The sequence below is a fragment of the Styela clava genome, chromosome 11 (genome assembly GCF_964204865.1).
Source record: "Styela clava chromosome 11, kaStyClav1.hap1.2, whole genome shotgun sequence".
Taxonomy (NCBI): Eukaryota; Metazoa; Chordata; class Ascidiacea; order Stolidobranchia; family Styelidae; genus Styela; species Styela clava.
This window is the reverse complement of record NC_135260.1, coordinates 20,523,808-20,544,226: the sequence shown is the minus strand read 5'-3', so window position 1 is coordinate 20,544,226 and position 20,419 is coordinate 20,523,808. Positions and strand designations below refer to the sequence as shown.

At 35.7% G+C, this 20,419-nt stretch overlaps 1 protein-coding gene across 1 annotated transcript; it reads left to right on the top strand.

Moving 5' to 3' along the window:
- The first annotated feature begins 18,979 nt into the window (after positions 1-18,979).
- On the top strand, positions 18,980-20,381 carry LOC144429930 (mediator of RNA polymerase II transcription subunit 29-like). The gene has a single exon (XM_078118178.1). The coding sequence runs from the start codon at positions 19,053-19,055 to the stop codon at positions 19,863-19,865; it is 813 nt and encodes a 270-aa protein (XP_077974304.1). The 5' UTR covers positions 18,980-19,052; the 3' UTR covers positions 19,866-20,381.
- The last annotated feature ends 38 nt before the right edge of the window (positions 20,382-20,419 follow it).

Here is a 20,419-nt window from a genome sequence, read left to right as displayed (position 1 = left end):
TTTTTTAAAAACCCAAATAACACGCATATGTAGTTACCACACACCCTGCCTCTATACACGGCTGTTGTGAATTAAGTATTTTAGGTTCAAAGCCTGCTTGGTCTAGCAGTATATTCCTACCAAGCCGCAAGTTTCAGATTTTTACGTAAGAGTTACAGTTTCCGTGAAGCCTCGTTCTGAGTGGAAATACGAAACACCGTGAGAAAATGACCGCGGAGACTTATCATAACTACATTCTCATTCGTCACATATACAAATCGTTACGTTGTAAACGATCCATCCAACGTGAATCTAGACCGCTAGGGTTAATATCTAACTTTTAAGTGTTTCCTCTTTCATGTCATTTATTTTGCCGTCATATCCATTGTGCAAGGCTGGCTGCATTCTGCGTTATTGGACACGTTAGTGGACATAACGATCGTTTTGTTATTATGTTGTTGTTGTACTTGTTCTTTGTAGCAGAAAAAAACTCTTTGATTACTGGACTAATCAATTTGAAACTAAACTTTTCGCTAGAACGCTATTACTTTTATTTATTTCAAGTATCCCGGTGTGCTGTATGGGATTCGTTTCTTCGTGTGATATGACGTCATCACAATTTTGCCACTATGTTGCGCTATGTGCTCATAAATTTGAGCATAACTCTCTTGTTTATCGCCATTTGATTGTTCACAGCGTACTCAATTATAAATTTTTACCCACTGTCTAATGAACACAATTGCTACGACACCGTCACTCCCACCACTTCAAGGCAAACCATATGCTTATTTTGTCTCATATTCTTTTGAATGATGTATAGGACTGAAACAAGTGCAGAAACGAAACATTTAGTGAACTTGCAAACAGCTGTGAAGATTATATCTCATATTCGGTAAACAAATGTTTAGAATTCGAAGTTTTATAAGATTTTCATATTCAGCAAACGAATAATTCAAATTTTACAATTGCGGTAAATTTTGAATTCGACAAACAAACATTTCAAAATCTAAGTTTTGTGATGAAGTTTTTATTTTGTGTTGCAATCCTAACCAATTACAATTCTTATTTCTACGCCGTGATTATCTTGTTAAAACGTGTAAAAACAATAAAAAACCGTCAAAAAGCACTAGAAACCTTGCTAAAAAGTGCAAAAATTTATCAGAAGTTCGCTCAACTTCATTTGTCTCTTGTAACTTTGCTCAGAGATCATTGTTCTATATTTTTGAGTGCTTTCAGTAAATTTGCTTATACAAACACACACACTTTGCTCTGATTGCATATAGAAGGAATGCACAAACTTCATGTGCGGCGAGCACCCTAATCATCATACACGAGTAGCAGACGTAAATTAACTCTTCGCTATATTTATCTCGGGAACTGAATGCCAAGCCCTGTATTATCCCCAAGATTAACAACTGAATAAAAAAAATATGGCTATGTACTGATTTATATTCTTCGAGTAAAGTTGTAAATTGATGATGTTTTAGCCTTTTTTGATATAATTCGTACACTTTACCACAATTTTCACATTACTTGAATTTCGAATACAATTTATTGGAATGGTCGTGATCACAAATGTACTGATTGACTCGACATGGTTTGCAATACGCTAATCATTGTTATCAGATTTCCTATTTCCAGAGGTAAATAGTATCTTGTGCTACTATAATAGAAACCAGTCGAACTTTACATATATTACTGCGATTTTGAGGAAAATCCATAACATGCACTGCGATTAATACTTCAGCCTTCTCCTCTTATGGAATTAGTTTGAAACGAGCACGCCAAAACCTGACAAAAATAGCACGTGGTGACTCAGTATTCTAAATTACCAAAATTATGTTGAAACCAATGCACCCATCGTAAATATTCATAACGGTCGGTTGTAAAATAGCAAATATGCAATTTATATATATGTATTCCTATTTTATCGATTTGATCGACAACACGGGGTTATTTTCGCTGTACCTCGGCGACGGTAATATTTGGGCCACATTATGCTGTCGCACAAAAAGTTTGGACTTTATTTTCTTTAGGAGCAAAAAGTGTGAAACTTTTTGTGATTCTGGTTCTTGTCGACAGTTTCTAGGCCCAGCTATCTATCTTGTAGTTGTTTTTGCTAAGTTGGGGCTACAAATATATATCATGATTTCTCTTTTTAGACCCGGTTATCTTTTGACAAGATTTTGAGGATTAACAGGAAATTTTTTTCGCTATCGTATTGTATTCCAATAATTCGCTGGAAACATATCTGGAACTTGGAGTACTGTTATAGTAAATTTCACCCTAAATGTGCAAACTTGCAGACTGGACCTATTACGTCATATATAGTATGTATCTGCTTAGTCAGGAGCGATGAGAAGTCGGTTTTAGTTATCGATTCAAATAAAGAATAAATTCAGTCGGATCTTGCTCGCCTTACCGTACTTGGTAAGGATTTCCCATAATTAATCGAATTGGTGGGGATATTACTTCAAGTGTGCAAAGTATTTCACTATCTAATTATGGCAGCCATGAGAATATATGGAGCAAACATAATAATCCTCTCCAGCGTGACAGAATAGAGTCTTTTCGTGATATTATTAGGAGTGTTTATAGAGTTTCTTTTCAGGGTTTTGCAGATATATCAATTCAATGGACCATATATAAAAACTTTATTATGTTGTTTTGTTCTGCCAGCTAATATTTAGTAAGTTGCATATTAATAGTTTTATTTGAACTCCTGGATATGAATCACTGTTTGCCACAACTTGTGAATGAAGTTGCCAAAGTTCAATTCGTTACTTGAAGGTGAATATAATTTATTGAACAACTATCATAATGTCAAATATTCATTAGTTTCATAGACACCCGATTAATTTTTGTTTTGAGCATTAAAGAATAAGTTTTTCAAACCAATCAATTCTGTACATTCTAGCATTGCTCAATCAGAAAATTAACTAATAATACATATTACATATGATAACAATTTTTGATTTGGCAACATATTCCATATTCTTAACAACATGCTTGACTATTGCCGACTTTATTTATATTTTGCTTGAAAGCTAACAAAAAAGCGGCGACGTCGTCCCATAAACTGGTACCTATCTATATCGATAAATGAATATGAAACATTCAGTACTCCAGAAGTATGTGAACCAAGATGGCGGACACCGGAACATTGTATGTGTACAACGTTAGGGTTAGGCCATAATTTCAGGAACAAATAATACGGGACTCACTTGGGTATTCCCCGACCTTGTAATAGAACTAAGGAAAATTAGAATACAATTATGGCCTAATCCTAACCTGGTACACATACTACGTACCGGTGTCCGCCATCTTGGTTCACATATTTCTGGAGCGCCAAACATTCATACCGGTACATTATTATATTTTCCCAAACCAAATCAACAAAATCATTTTTTTGCTGAAGATGCATTTTAGATCAAATAACGTTAGCGTGGTTTTCCTAATCGCAGATGTGGTGAATTACGATGCTAACAAGAAAACAGACAAAAAACAAAGCGCTTTGCTTCCATTTTGAGGGTTTAATAAATGAAAGACGTTAAAGCGGTTCAATAAATGATTGAAGGAATATGTGCTTCATTGTACAGTATATAAGATAATTCTGAGTCATTCAAAAACATGTGGAAGGAAAGATGGTATTTGGAGAATGAAGAATTCGGTGAGGATAAAACTAGTAAATATCGCAAGAAAAATCATATGGTTGATCTGAAAAAAGAAGTTGTTCAGCAAATATCGGAAAAAAGACATATTGGCCGAATATCCACAAACCGTTGGTATGATTGGAAAGTTATTTATCAGCCAAACCCCTCTTGTGCACTATAAAAGTTTATCTATTACCATTCATGAATATAAGTGATATAGCATTGTAAGTTGCCCTCTAAGTGAGTGTTGATTCTGAGTATGCCAACAAAACTACAATCGAAATCGGTGCGAGCCTGGTAAAATATGTTGGTGATCGACAAGGAATGTCTTTTTTTAACATCTGTATCTAATTCTCAAACTCAAAATTTATGTACCTATACATGTACCTTATGCTTTATGAGGAAGTGAATAAGCGATTGGTGTGAAACTAAAAGTAAATGAGAAATAAATTTACTCTTACATTCTCTCTTAAAGATACTCAGGTTATTTTCTAATATGTAATATCGCCCCTCTTTTCTAAGTTTCTGATAATGCATCTTTCAATTGGTTTTTAAATTCTTTAAAATTTCGGCACGAAACACGCGCACCAATTTTTGATCTACATATTGATTTTCCCTTATCTTAAAAATGAAACTGGATTCTGAAACCATGCCCATTTTGGCAAATGAATATAGGTTATTTTTATTCATTTTGTAAAAATTGTTCGAAATACCTTCATAACGTTTCTGGACTTTGAATCTCTGACAACGAAATACTAGAAAAAGTGTGGTGCGTGATATATAGCGGTCATCGTGATATTTATTCTTGATTACTGGGTACTTTTACTAGGATTTTTCCGCATTGTTGTAAACACATAATATTAATTTATTCATTTATTATTATTATTCATTTAGTAAAAATTGTTCGAAATACCTTCATAACGTTTCTGGACTTTGAATCGCTGACAACGAAATACTAGAAAAAGTGTGGTGCGTGATATATAGCGGTCATCGTGATATTTATTCTTGATTACTGTGTACTTTTACTAGGATTTTTCCGCATTGTTGTAAACACATAATATTAATTACATTAACTGGCGTAACTATTTTCCGACTATTAAATAAGCAAATCAGTTAATGGCCTATACACTGTGGACTAATTTGGACGCATCCCACTCAGATATATATATTGCCTGAAATTGAAATTCAGATTAAAAAGATTTACTTAGCTCTTGAAATTTTTCTAACGAACTGGAACTCTGGCATATTTAAAAGCTCATGTTATTCTTTTAGCGACAGCATTCCTAATTAAACAAATGGGGTACAATTTGTTGCTGAGACTTGTGGCAACGCAGGAATTAGGACACGTCTATGTACGGAAAGTCTGAATTGCTCCTGACGATGCCGAGTTATTTCGTTTTCCACCCCCATTCCCTCTGTTCTCCCGTTTTAAATATATAATTATGCAACTTACGGTCATCAGAACACGAAATATTGCATTTATTAGGAAAAGTTTCCGGTAATGGTAAAAGTTTTCTGGAAATGGTAACTATATTTGAAAGAATATATTTTATTTCAAAGAACGGGTAATTATTCAGGTGATGGTTCGATTTAATGGTGGGAGGTACCAAAATACAACGTGTAGTTTTAACTTGCTCATATAAATACTTTCAATTGTTAATACAATAAATTATCGCAAAACAACTTAATAATTATGGCGATTTCAAGACCCTCAACATCATGAATCGATATTTTCTAGTTCTTTTGCCTAAAAGTGATGTAAAGCACGTGTAATGCACTTATTATAGACAAATACATTTGAATACAACAAAAAACGACACCGAACGCACAAAATTGAGATAATCGATGAAACCCTATAGTAACTTCGATATGCGATAATTAGTTTTCTAACCCCATTTATTTGCGAATTTAATGCGTCTCTGAAATACCAAGTGATTGGTATTGACATCATTGGTTTTCATCAAATATATCAAAAGTGATGGCCGAAAAAAACGATAAAAAAATAAATTTAAAATCCAATTTTTTCGAATTTTATTGATGATAACATTTTTTGCTTTCTTATGTTGAAATATATCCGAATATACTAAAAAATTTAATCCAAATGCACTAGAACAAATTTTCCATTTTGGGGTCCGAGGTCATATAGGTAATTGAAACCACTCCCTTAAGATATAATTATAAAATTCTCACATCGACTAATGCAAAAAAAAAATTAAGTTTGACTGAAAATTCGCTCATTTATATATATGTGTTTGAAGTTTAACTCACGACTTCGTAACTTTCAGCAATAAGTCATTTAACAGATAATCCAATTTATGAAATTATGGAAATTTTGTCATGTGGTATTCAAAACTCCACTATGAACAACTTTCAAAATATCGCTATTAGATCTTTTTTCAGGTTACACTTTGACCTCAATAAAATAGTCTATTCTATTTTTGAAATTGCAATTACTTCGCAAAATATAATTTTGTAGACGATGAGATTTTAGTTCTGAACAATTCCTGAACAATACTTTTCAGTATGTATACTGTCAATTTATTATTTTTCCATGTGTGTCATCTATTACGAGTATAAAAATAATTAAATGAGTAGTCTCATATTTTCATGTGCATGGTCTAATATCGTCTGTTACACGAGAAACTCATTTGTGATTAGGCAACCGAGAGCACTTCAGTTCGAAAGCGCAGTCGGAGTCAGATGTCGTTACGCACGACGAAACTTGATACGAAAGTATATTCGGGGTTTGGGAACAAACGAACATTTTACAGGGAACTAATCCGTGCCAAACTTGGCAAGAAGGTCTGTCACAATGTCTACAAAACCCACAAAAGTGATCAGGCCAAAGGAAGAGGTTTATTTTTTGCAAAATCGGGTTTTTGGGTTTCGGATGCGAGTACCCGTCAATCTAGTCACACTCGAGTGATTTCAATGTTTACAGGACATTGAGCTCTGTTTCCGGGCAGGGCATTTTGCAGACTATATTTTTACAAATATATTCAACAGGTGGGCAGTGGCTTACAAGCAAAGCATTTAGGGGAAGCGTGAACGTTTTTAATGAAGGACTATGATTAAATAGCCAGCTCGCGGTGTCGACCATATCCAATGATGTTCCTCATTCCCGAAAATAGGCTAAATAACGTAGTCCCTCGGAATTGGGCGACGACGATTGGGCACCAACTCCACTATATTTAAAACGAACTGTATTACTTGCATGAAATTGTCATACCATTTTTTATTGAAAACCGCTAAAAATAACGCTGTGAGTGGCTCACCATATGCCACAGAAAACGAGTAGCCCAACTGCAGCAAAAAATAACATGTGACCGAAATGCAGCAAATAGATGTATATATATAACTCTATCACGGTAGTTAAACGGACCTGCCATAATTGCAGTGCTGAAGCGGACGTCGTTCCTGTGTCCGTATCATTGTTTTTAAATACGTGATCGGAGAGCGCGAGAGCCGTTAACAACGACAGAGAAAAAGAGTCAACACAATCCTATTGATAACAGATATAAAAATTTTGTCCGCTTGATTCGTCCACCTAATTCAGACAACCAAATGTTTTAGCCTATTTCGACACTAAACCGGACCCCTCTTATATGTCGCTCTGGATGTCTACATAAATGATGTTGCTTGTATAAATAACTTTTCAGTTCATAACAAACACTTATTTATTTACGCAAATTGTTAATAATAGCAAATTGTTTATTTGACGTCCATAAATGTAAACGGGTATTAATAATAGTACTATAAATTTAGCGTATGACCTCGCTTCAATTTCCGATGGATTCGAACCATTTAGCAATATTTATTACAGAGAATAACATTTATTTTAAATATTAAGTCTTTCGTAGCCTACAAGGGGGATGCACTGTGTTTGGTGTTGGAAATAATCTTCCATGTCAAAAAATACTCAAAATGCAACGTGAAGGTAGACAAAGCGAAACAAATTGATCAAAATACACAAAAGACAAAGTACACAGAGCATATCACAAATGTTCGCCTATTCCGCTATGGTGCAACATATAGATTAAACAGATGCTATGTTGTGAATGTCAAGATATCAATACCAAGTCAAAATTATGGCATTCCAATAATATTGATAAACAATGCGCAAAATATTTCTAAAAAATCCGCATATCTATATAGCTAGTTATCAAGCGTTTATCAAAATTTTGAAATGCCAATCATATTGAGAAAACAATACACAAAATATATTTCAAACGTATCACCAATATGATTGCTTAATTTGAAATATTATTTTGAAAAGAAAGTGTGGTATATAATAGTAAAATAAAATATGAAAGTGCTAATAATATTGAGAAACAATAAAAAAAAAATATCTACGCAGAATGTACCGCAGAATGAAATTCGGAAATGCAAATCATATTGAAAAAATATCACACAAACTTTATCTCAAATGTCCACCTATCCGGCCTTTCAAGTTATACAAAAAATAGAAAAGGGAATTCTGGTATGTCATTAATGAATACAAACATCACACAAATTGGATTTCAAATGTTCATCTATCCGGTCACTCAAATGTGGCACGTAATTGAAAAATGAACACCAGCCACATTAAGAAACATTACACAACATATATATATCTCAAATAGCCACGTATCCGACCACCTAAGAATGGCATACAACAATTGAAAGAAAATTATTATTTCATATTGCGAAACATTACACGAAATATATCTCAAATGTCCACCTATCCGACCACCTAAGTGTGGCACACAACCAATTAAAATGAAAACTCCGAAATCATATTGAAAAACATTGTACAGAATATATTTCTAATGTCCACCTATTTGGCCATTCAAGTGTGTCATACATCAATTAAAATGAAAATTCTGAAATCATATTGAGAAACATTATACAAAATATATCTCAAATGTCCACCTATCCGGCCACCTAAGTGTGGCATACAATAATAGAAAGAAAATTCTTAAATCATATTGAGAAACATTACACGAAATATATCTCAAATGTCCACCTATCCGACCACCTGGCAAAAAAATTGAAATGAAAATTCCGAAATTTAATATATTTTGTTTTAACTGTTACGCGCATCGTCTTCTCACTGAATTTCGCTAGCAACTGAAACTGAGTGAGACACATAGTACTTGAGCGCGGGAAACAAGCGGCACAATGGGATGAAAGGTATTGCTGGGCGCCTGACAGGGCAGCTACCACGGGCTTTAATTTTGCTCACAAAACGATTCGTTGATTCAAAATGACGCAAATTACGCGTTCATCGCCCTAATCAAATGAGTGGACTGGATTCCCAAATTTCAGCCAATCTGCTAATGACGGAGAATTAAGACCGGAAATCGTGTTTTATTATTCGAGTCGGCGCTGATTTAAATATTTCATGTCGGCTGTTATGATTTCATTTTTGCTTATAAATGAATACCGCCAACTTAAACTGAACGATGTTGTCATCAACTACGTCAGAATAACAATAAAATCCGCAATAGATACCAAATAATGTTTAAGAGCTATTTTATACGCTTTAAATTGCAAGAAATGGAATAAAATTTATCCTTGTGCTCGGTCACTGAGGATGAGAACGAAAAATTACGACACAATTTCTTTTTAGATTTATTGCCGAGACCGCACAAACTATTTCGACTAAATTAAAATATACGACATATCATAATTGTAAAATATTTTCAATCGAAGACGAATTGGACATCCCTACTTCAAGCTCTGCGTTGAATCAACCTAAAAATTTCTCGCAAACACCCACTTCGGCTTGATATTTACTTTAGGATAGGATAGGATTTACATATTTATCCCGGGGGAGAGGAAAGCCGATAAGACGGCTTATTCATATGGCGAACCACGGCCTCTCGTCCGGTTACCATTCCAAGTCGGGTATGGGATTAGATTTACTGTATTGTTTGTTTTCGGAAGCATGGACTTGGTGGTGGAGGAAGCCGTAACCGACCAGCGGTTACGTGAACCACCCAACGACGGCGAGGAGTCCAGCAATCCTCTCGCACATAACCATCCCTGCATGGGATTCGAACCTGCGAACCCACGCAGAGTGGTTAGAGGTGCGGTGGCGAGCGTATTCCTAACGCTTAGCCCGTTGAGCCACACCGCCGCGCCTACATTGATTGCATGACTTAGTAAAGCCAAGTTATCAAAAATGCGATAAACAGTATGGCAATATCGTCTCGGCAAATATGTGACCTTGAAGGGTCGTATCGCTACCACGAAGTCATTTACGGGAAACTTAACATTCTTATTTTTTATAAACGTATGTTTTTGGTTTGGCAAAAGCAATAAATTGTTTCTCCCTGCAGTAAGTTGAACAAGTGTGGGAAATTTATTAACAATGCCCCGACTATCCATCGTTATGTAAATTACGACACCGGTAGGCTTACGTTTCAACGTTACCGGTGCGCAACGGACAGAGGAACAATGCATCAGTGCGATACAGTGACATAAGCCTAGTGGATCTAACTTTTAGGTCACACATTTAACTCTTTGGAAAGACCTCTCCATAAAACTCATTCTATCGTGAAACCGAAAACATGGTCTGTTGGTGCACGTGTAAAGAATGTGGCCAGATCAGGACCATGGTTAACTACTTATTCGAATTCAACCCGCATCAAAAAGCTGAAAAGGGGGACATATCATTGACGTCCTTATCACTAAATCGCATTCACTACTACCTGATTAGTCAAATATCACTTTCCGGATTTCGAATTCTAGGTAATTATAAGCGAATTATTGCACGTTCATGGGAAGTTAGGCGACCCCGGAAAATCTTCAGGCGACTCCGCTCGATACCAAAGCCTATATATACTATGTGCATTATTTATTTGAATTGGACAACACTAAAAAGCTGAAGGAAGAAACGGATGAAGTGGAGGGAAAACGGAAGTTAAAGTGTTCCCAAAGGTGAAAAATTAAAAAACACTAAAAGGCTGAACACTAAAAGGAAGAAGTGGATGAAATTTCTTCCGACGGGTAGTTAGGTGGCTGAAGTCACTAAAAAGCTGAACACTAAAAGGAAGAAGTGATGAAATTTCTTCCGACGAATAATGAGGTGGTTGAAGTCACTAAAAAGCTGAACACTAAAAGGAAGAAGTGGATGAAATTTCTTCCGATGAATAATGAGGTGGTTGAAGTCACTAAAAAGCTGAACACTAAAAAGAAGAAGTGGATGAAATTTCTTCCGACGAATAATGAGGTGGTTGAAGTCACTAAAAAGCTGAACAATAAAAGGAAGAAGTGGATGAAATTTCTTCCGACGAATAATGAATGGTTGAAGTCACTAAAAAGCTGAACACTAAAAAGAAGAAGTGGATGAAATTTCTTCCGACGAATAATGAGGTGGTTGAAGTCACTAAAAAGCTGAACACTAAAAGGAAGAAGTGGATGAAATTTCTTCCGATGAATAATGAGGTGGTTGAAGTCACTAAAAAGCTGAACACTAAAAAGAAGAAGTGGATGAAATTTCTTCCGACGAATAATGAGGTGGTTGAAGTCACTAAAAAGCTGAACACTAAAAGGAAGAAGTGGATGAAATTTTTTCCGACGAATAATGAGGTGGTTGAAGTCACTAAAAAGCTGAACACTAAAAGGAAGAAGTGGATGAAATTTCTTCCGACGAATAATGATGTGGTTGAAGTCACTAAAAAGCTGAACACTAAAAGGAAGAAGTGGATGAAATTTCTTCCGACGAATAATGAGGTGGTTGAAGTCACTAAAAAGCTGAACACTAAAAGGAAGAAGTGGATGAAATTTCTTCCGACGAATAATGAGGTGGTTAAAGTCATTAAAAAGCTGAACACTAAAAGGAAGAAGTGGATGAAATTTCTTCCGACGAATAATGAGGTGGTTGAAGTCACTAAAAAGCTGAACACTAAAAGAAAGAAGTGGATGAAATTTCTTCCGACGAATAATGAGGTGGTTGAAGTCACTAAAAAGCTGAACACTAAAAAGAATAGGTGGATGAAATTTTTTCCGACGAATAATGAGGTGGTTGAAGTCACTAAAAAGCTGAACACTAAAAAGAAGAAGTGGATGAAATTACCTTCCGACGAATAATGAGGTGGTTGAAGTCACTAAAAAGCTGAACACTAAAAGGAAGAAGTGGATGAAATTTCTTCCGACGAATAATGAGGTGGTTGAAGTCACTAAAAAGTTGAACACTAAAAGGAAGAAGTGGATGAAATTTCTTCCGACGAATAATGAGGTGGTTGAAGTCACTAAAAAGTTGAACACTAAAAGGAAGAAGTGGAGGAAATTTATTCCGACGAATAATGAGGTGGTTGAAGTCACTGAAAAGATGAACACTAAAAGGAAGAAGTGGATGAAATTTCTTCCGACGGCTGGTGAGGTGGATGAAGTCACAAAAAAAATGAACACTAAAAGGAAGAAGTGGATGGAATTTCTTCCGACGGGTGGTGAGGTGGTTGAAGTCACTAGAAAGCTGAACACTGAAAGGGAGAAGTGAATAAAAAAATTTCCGACGAATAATGAGGTGGTTGAAGTCACTAAAAACACTAAAAGGAAGAAGTGGATGAAATTTCATCCGACGGGTAGTTAGGTGGCTGAAGTCACTAAAAAGCTGAACACTAAAAGGAAGAGGTGAATGAAATTTTTTCCGACGAATAATGAGGTGGTTGAAGTCACTAAAAAGCTGAACACTAAAAGGAAAAAGTGGATGAAATTTCTTCCGACGAATAATGAGTTGGTTGAAGTCACTAAAAAGTTGAACACTAAAAGGAAGAAGTGGAGGAAATTTATTCCGACGAATAATGAGGTGGTTGAAGTCACTGAAAAGATGAACACTAAAAGGAAGAAGTGGATGAAATTTCTTCCGACGGCTGGTGAGGTGGATGAAGTCACAAAAAAAATGAACACTAAAAGGAAGAAGTGGATGGAATTTCTTCCGACGGGTGGTGAGGTGGTTGAAGTCACTAGAAAGCTGAACACTGAAAGGGAGAAGTGGATAAAAAAATTTCCGACGAATAATGAGGTTGTTGAAGTCACTAAAAACACTAAAAGGAAGAAGTGGATGAAATTTCATCCGACGGGTAGTTAGGTGGCTGAAGTCACTAAAAAGCTGAACACTAAAATGAAGGGGTGAATGAAATTTTTTCCGACGAATAATGAGGTGGTTGAAGTCACTAAAAAGCTGAACACTAAAAGGAAAAAGTGGATGAAATTTCTTCCGACGAATAATGAGGTGGTTGAAGTTACTATAAAGCTGAACACTAAAAGGAAGAAGTGGATGAAATTTTTTCCGACGAATAATAAGGTGATTGACGTCACTAAAAAGCTGAACACTAAAAGGAAGGAGTGGATGAAATTTTTTTCGACGAATAATGAGGTGGTCGAAGTCACTAAAAAGCTGAACACTAAAAAGAAGAAGTGGATAAAATTTATTCCGACGATTGATGAGGTGGTTGAAGTCACTAAAAAGCTGAACACTAAAAGGGAGAAGTGGATAAAAAAATTTCCGACGAATAATGAGGTGGTTGAAGTCACTAAAAAGATGAACAGTAAAAGGAAGAAGTGAATGAAATTTCTTCCGGCGAATAATGAGGTGGTTGAAGTCACTAAAAAGATGAACACTAAAAGGAAGAAGTGGATGAAATTTCTTCCGATGGATAGTGAGGAATACTTGAAAATTTAATATATTAGGAATTGGGTAATTTAATGTTTGTTCTGTTCGTATTTATGAGACAATGTCCTCGTGGATTCGTTTTTTGTTAATTTTTTATATGTTATGCTCAGTTCGAGCCTGGCGAATTGAAGGCCATGACATTCTCGTTATATTCTTTTTAATTTTGATGTAATGTGCAAACAAATTAATATATATATATTTTCATATCTAGCTGTTCTAGATCAACAAACCTTGTAATTTATAATATGTTTGTGGCCCACCTCAAAATGCCTCTGAGGCTTACCAGTGGGCCCATGGCCCATTGGTTGAGAACCAGTGGTCTAACAGGACTTCGATTTGACTAATACATAATTATTCAAAGTCTTCGTGCGTGAACTGCTTGCAAAATTTATAAAAACAGATATTAAGTTCAAGGAATGAAATACGGAATCAAAAATAAATTATATTCGGGCACAATATCACGGCAATCTATTATTAATCACGGCAATTATCACGGCAATTATTATTAATTTTTGATTCCTATTTTCGTATTTACAAAATACAACGGCGATCCATGGACTTAAAATGTGTGGTAAACTGCCCGATTATAATTAATTCTTGATACATATTTTCGTATTTATAAAATAATAAAAGATATATATGCGGACATTGAAGTGCCCGAATATAAAAAAAATCCATTCGTATTTACGTACTCACGAAAAAATTGTCGCAAGTCAGAAATATAATTTATACTTTATCCCGCTTTTTGGCAAATAATTTGGATAATGGTTGGTATTTAAAAGTATGGACTTTTACTAGGATGATTTTGTGTTGCGCAAAATGTTCAAATCTATGACCGATAGCACTATTTTAAATGCTTGCCGTATTAATTTAATTCTGATAACGTAACTCATGGTATATAAAAATATATCGCAGTAATCTGCAAACATGAAATGCATGGTAATATAGTCATGTTGTAGATAACAGTTATTCCATTGTTTATTGTATGCAAATTCCTTCATATACTATAGATCAGTAGTCGGCAACCACCGGGCCGCGGCCCATCGCCGGTCTGCGGAAAGGTCACTACCGGTCCGCAGAAAGGTGACATGAAAACGTACAATGCCATTGTTATCTTCATGTGAGGTTGGGTTTTTAAAATGGCAATTACAAAAACGAAAGATCGAAGTGGGTTTAACGTAAGAAATACGTTACGTGAATAGTATCACCTTCGTTTTTGAATGTATTGTCAACATACATTTTCTAACGCATATTATTTATTACATTAGATTAGTTCGTTTGTATAAAGGTGGTCCGCCAAAATTTTGGTCAGGCTTTACCGGTCCGTTACTGAAAAAAGGTTGCCGGCCACTGCTATAGATCATTGATTTTCAACCGGTGTTCCGCGGAACACCGGTGTTCCGCGAGAGACCTCCGGGTGTTCTGCAGAAAATTGCTTTTTTGCAGTATTATAACGTCATAACTGATATTTAACCGTCCGATGGATTTATATAAATTTCACAAAGCGCGGTTCACAACCGCTTCCAATCTTGCTATCATTTTCCACTACCTATCTTTGCGAAATGAGTTTTTAAGCATGGCCGGTCTAGGGCTGTGCAAAATATTCGAATAGCGAATACAATATTAAAATATTCGAATGCCATTTTACTATTCGTATGTACAATACCACATAATCTGTACCGCTTTGCTTGGGCACGGAATTCACGCCGGTAAATCGATCGCTTGGATTACGCGAGAATTCACCCTCGGCTTCCACTGTTATTATGCAAAAAGCGTGCCGACACTAGTCCGTAAATGTAGAAACGTCAACCCAAATAAGATATCTAAAATAAAGTTACCAGATTTTAAAGATGTTATTAGCCTCCGCATGCATGACCCGAATAGAAAATCATTTTCGGAAATTAAGAGTTACAAAGACGTTTTTTTGGAGTGTTGAATTTGCAAATTCCGTAAACAAAATTATGAATTTCCCGGTAACGATATTAGCTATGATATTGGTCGGGGTATTGATTTGTTGTAAAATAAATGGTGACTTGAGGTGATTAATTATAATTAGCGTCTTCCCTTCTACTAGGTGCGAAAAGCACTTGGGCACAAAATTGTTTACAATTTTTTTGGTATCAGGTCGCGTATGTAAAATATCGTTCAAGAGTGCTGCCAAACGACAACGTAGAAATGCCTTTATTTCAGATTTTAAATCAACATTCTTTATTCACGCAATCACAGCTTCACAGATTTATCTAATCACAGTATCAAATTGATTTATTTCGAAAATAACACTGAGCCTAAGAAAGTCAATTGTCGTCTTAATAATAAATGTGTGCATCCCGTTGACGATAATGATAATATTATTTGCTTAAAACTGGGACATTTAATTTGCAAACGGCGATAAGTTAGATCAGAGTCGGCGCAAAAGATAAATATCAGAATACAATTAATTTGGCTTTGAAATCACTCCTTAATGTCATTAAAATCTGTTGCTGATGTGAACTCATAGTTATATCAATAATATGAAACTTCGATCTCCGCCGACCCACGGGAATTAATAGTTGCGCAAAAGAACAAATGGCGGGAATTTAAAAACGTTCAGGGGGACAAAATATCAGCGCATATGACGAAATTAACCAGTAAAAATCGCTTTGTTGCCGATTTTCAATGTTTCTATTAATTTCCAAATCTACCTCCGACGTTCTGGACCCTGCTGCGTATAAAAAATATTCGGTATTGGACTATTCGGTATTTGTTAAGAATATTCGAATTATTTGATTCGAAAAAAATATTCGATTTTGCCCACCCTTTTCTTGGCCGCCATAAGAGTATAAAAACACGAAAAATTGAGAGTCGTCGAGAAAGAGCTGCGTGTTTGTCTCTCTCAATTAAATTCCAGCCAGAATAAAAAATTGAAACTCATCGAAACAGGCCCAGATATTACATTAAAATACCATTTCTGTTCCTAGCTCATCGGTAGCTCTGAATCGGAATATGTGTAACGTCTTTTCCAGCTGAAGTTGACAAGCTAATATTAAATCTCGTTAATTTATTTTTTTCCGAAATGATCGATGTCAGTTAATTGCATAATATAGTTTATTTCCAAAAATCTCATTTGGTGTTCCGTCACAATTTTAGAATAAAAAAAGTGCTCCGCGATACAAAAAAGGTTGAAAATCACTGGTGTACGAGGTTAGGGATCAGGTTGTGCGACATCTTGGTGCGCATACTTCAGTAGTACCAATATTTCAATTTCAACGAAGTTTAAATTAAATTTCAATCAAAATTAAATGTTTTCTAGAAGTCGGTATCTGATCGTTTATCAAATCATGTCAAGGCGTACCATAACTTAGTCGCAGAGAAGGTGTGCTGTTGCATATTTTTAACAAAATTGCAACGAACTTTCGGGTATACGATCCATTTAAATTTGCGTGTGATAGAAACTTAGGTCAGTCACTCAACTGACAGATTGAAGGAAATTAATTACCCACACAGCACGTCAGCATCTCGAGTGATGATCAGGGTGTGTTGCGCTGAACATGAAAATGAATGAAGGCAGATCAATAAAAGTAAATAACGAAAAATTCATTTACATTCCCGTCTGGCAATTGGTGTTATTTGGAGTGTTTGTTTTTCTTCGCTAAACGGCTCTCTTTCTTTCGAATCGCGTAAATCAGATTAGAAAAAAATTGCGATTTGAATCGATTCAATTCATAAATCTAAAAGGGGCATGCCTACTCATCAGTCCGCTTTCAGGGTCTTCATCCAATCTCACTTCCGTCGGGATATGTTTTGGCTATTTAACTCTCCCAATGTTCGGTATTTTAGTGACTTCAACCGCCTCAAAATTGATAGGACAAAATATCATCTAACCCTAACGTACTTCTTCCTTATAGTGATTAGATTTTTAGTGACCTCAGCCACCTCACCACCCGTCGGAAGAAATTCCATCCACTTCTTTCTGTTAGTGTTCAGCTTTTCAGTGACCTCCGCCACCTCATTATCCGTCGGAAGAAATTTCATCCATTTCTTCCTTTTAGTGTTCAGCTTATTAGTGACTTCAACCACCTCATTATTCGCCGGAAGAAATTTCATCAACTTCTTCCTTTTAGTGTTCAGCTTTTTAGTGACTTCAACCACCTCATTATTCGTCGGAAGAAATTTCATCAACTTCTTCCTTTTAGTGTTCAGCTTTTTAGTGACTTCAACCACCTCATTATTCGTCGGAAGAAATTTCATCAACTTCTTCCTTTTAGTGTTCAGCTTTTTAGTGACTTCAACCACCTCATTATTCGTCGGAAGAAATTTCATCAACTTCTTCCTTTTAGTGTTCAGCTTTTTAGTGACTTCAACCACCTCATTATTCGTCGGAAGAAATTTCATCAACTTCTTCCTTTTAGTGTTCAGCTTTTTAGTGACTTCAACCAGTGACTTCGACCACCTCATTATTCGTCGGAAAAAATTTCATCCACTTCTTCCTTTTAGTGTTCAGCTTTTTAGTGACGTCAATCACCTTATTATTCGTCGGAAAAAATTTCATCCACTTCTTCCTTTTAGTGTTCAGCTTTTTAGTGACTTCAACCACCTCATTATTCGTCGGAAGAAATTTCATCCACTTCTTCTTTTTAGTGTTCAGCTTTTTAGTGACTTCAACCACCTTATTATTCGTCGGAAGAAATTTCATCCACTTCTTCCTTTTAGTGTTCAGCTTTTTAGTGACTTCAACCACCTCATTATTCGTCGGAAAATATTTCATCCACCTCTTCCTTTTAGTATTCAGCTTTTTAGTGACTTCAGCCACCTAACTACCCGTCGGAAGAAATTTCATCCACTTCTTCCTTTTAGTGTTCAGCTTTTTAGTGACTTCAACCACCTCATTATTCGTCGGAAGAAATTTCATCCACTTCTTCTTTTTAGTGTTCAGCTTTTTAGTGACTTCAACCACCTCATTATTCGTCGGAAGAAATTTCATCCACTTCTTCCTTTTAGTGTTCAGCTTTTTAGTGACTTCAACCACCTCATTATTCGTCGGAAAATATTTCATCCACCTCTTCCTTTTAGTGTTCAGCTTTTTAGTGACTTCAGCCACCTAACTACCCGTCGGAAGAAATTTCATCCACTTCTTCCTTTTAGTGTTCAGCCTTTTAGTGTTTTTTAATTTTTCCCCTTTGGGAACACTTCAACTTCCGTTTTCCCTCCACTTCATCCGTTTCTTCCTTCAGCCTTTTAGTGTTGTCCATTTGAATTGTTGAGTTTAGTTCTGCGTAATTAGCTCCGCCGTTATTATGACGTTTTTTGAGTCATAAACATGTGAACGAGTGGTTAAAACAACATTTTACTTGATTAACTGGAGGATATTTGTATTTATTCACTAAAAAGCTCTTGGTGCATGAATGCGAATTAGTTATGTAACTAATTTTTCATTCTAGTTGAGTGGTTTTCAAATGGTGGGTATTAAGCCTATATTAGTTGCACGGGGTTGCTCGATACCAAGCAGTTGCTTGTCTTGAATTATCCAGATCCAGAAATGGTTAATTATGGGATGTTTATTACAGTATTAATGTGTACTGTTTCTGTAGTATAAAGTCAAATTGCAGATTTTGGTTCTTCACAGATTAGTCCATTACAAGTACAGAAGTATACGTATGAATGCTGTATGGTACCGGTACTTCCATATTAAAATCTCTAGTCTGGAAACTTACAATACCGTAATTTCAGTCACAGATTTGTTTGATCACTTACTACTGTAGGCTACTTGTAATTTAATAAAGATGTATTCCCAGACTCCAGATGGTCGACAGCAAGTTCAACCAGGCATGCATGTCATGCACACTATGCCACAACTTCCAGTACAGATACCATCACATTCCCAGCAAATAAATCCTGGAATGCAAGGAGGAAATATGGCAATGCAGGGAATACAGCGCCCATCTCTCGGGTCCATCAATCCATCACAACCGTCTTTGAATGCCCCTGGTGTTGGCACACAGATGACTATTGGTGGAATACGACAGCCTGTGAATGTTGTTGGACAACAAATTGTTGTAAAGTCCGAAATTGGTGTTTCTGTTCCCAGTCAAAGAATGCCTGCACCAAGCCAGCCTAATCAGCCCCAGGAGAGTCAAGGAGGAAACTCGCAGCCAGCCACTCACGATCGTATTCTCAAATTTAAGCAACTTCTTCCACAGTTGAAAGAATGTCTTGTGAATCTCATATCAGTAGCTCGACAAAATTTTGCCGCAAATGCGACAATTGACAATCTTGAAAAAAGTGTTGATACAAGTCTCCTGCCTCGTTTTGACAAAGCTCTTGAACAATTTTATGCAATATGTAATCAAATTGAGGCAAATCTATGTCTAGCAAATGATCAAATTGCACAAACAATATTCAGCATGCAGTATACCCCACTGACTGCAAGCCAAATGAAAGACAATTCTAATATGCAAGTATATACAAACTATATTAATACAGTCAAACAACAACTAAATTATGCAAAAGATATTCAAAACATGCTAACAGAGACATCCAACAGGATTTTGAGCCAATCGCAATCAAATACCCCTATCAATACCAGACCATTTTAATAAGTATCGATTTTTTCTGATAACTTTTCCAAGGGAAACCAGTTTTGCTATTATTTGATTCAGCTATCGTTGGTGTAAATATGCATATATTTTATATAAACAGTTTGGTAATTCAGTAATATTACCTGGTTAATCAAATTGAACAAATTAAAGATTACTTGAATGAAAATTGTATTGTTATACTAATAGACTGAATGTTTTGCTTTATGCCCGGTTTCAAATATTTCATTATACAAAATAATTGTACCACGAGCCTGTGCTTTTAGCATGAATCTGTTATAATTCAATGATAAAATATGGATGATCCGATCACCGTCACTCGTATAATATGAAAATATTGAATTGCTTTATATAAAAAGTAATTCATTCACTGATTTTCAATTTTTTACGTGCTTTGTATTTTATAATATTAATTGACAGTTTTTTCAAATTATGCCTCCAATTTCCAACGTCCTGTTTATGTCGGCGATCATTTTGTATTTGTCATCTGTTGTACATTTTCCTTGCAATTTTCAGTCTGAATTATAATATGGATTGTAACTCATATGTCTCAG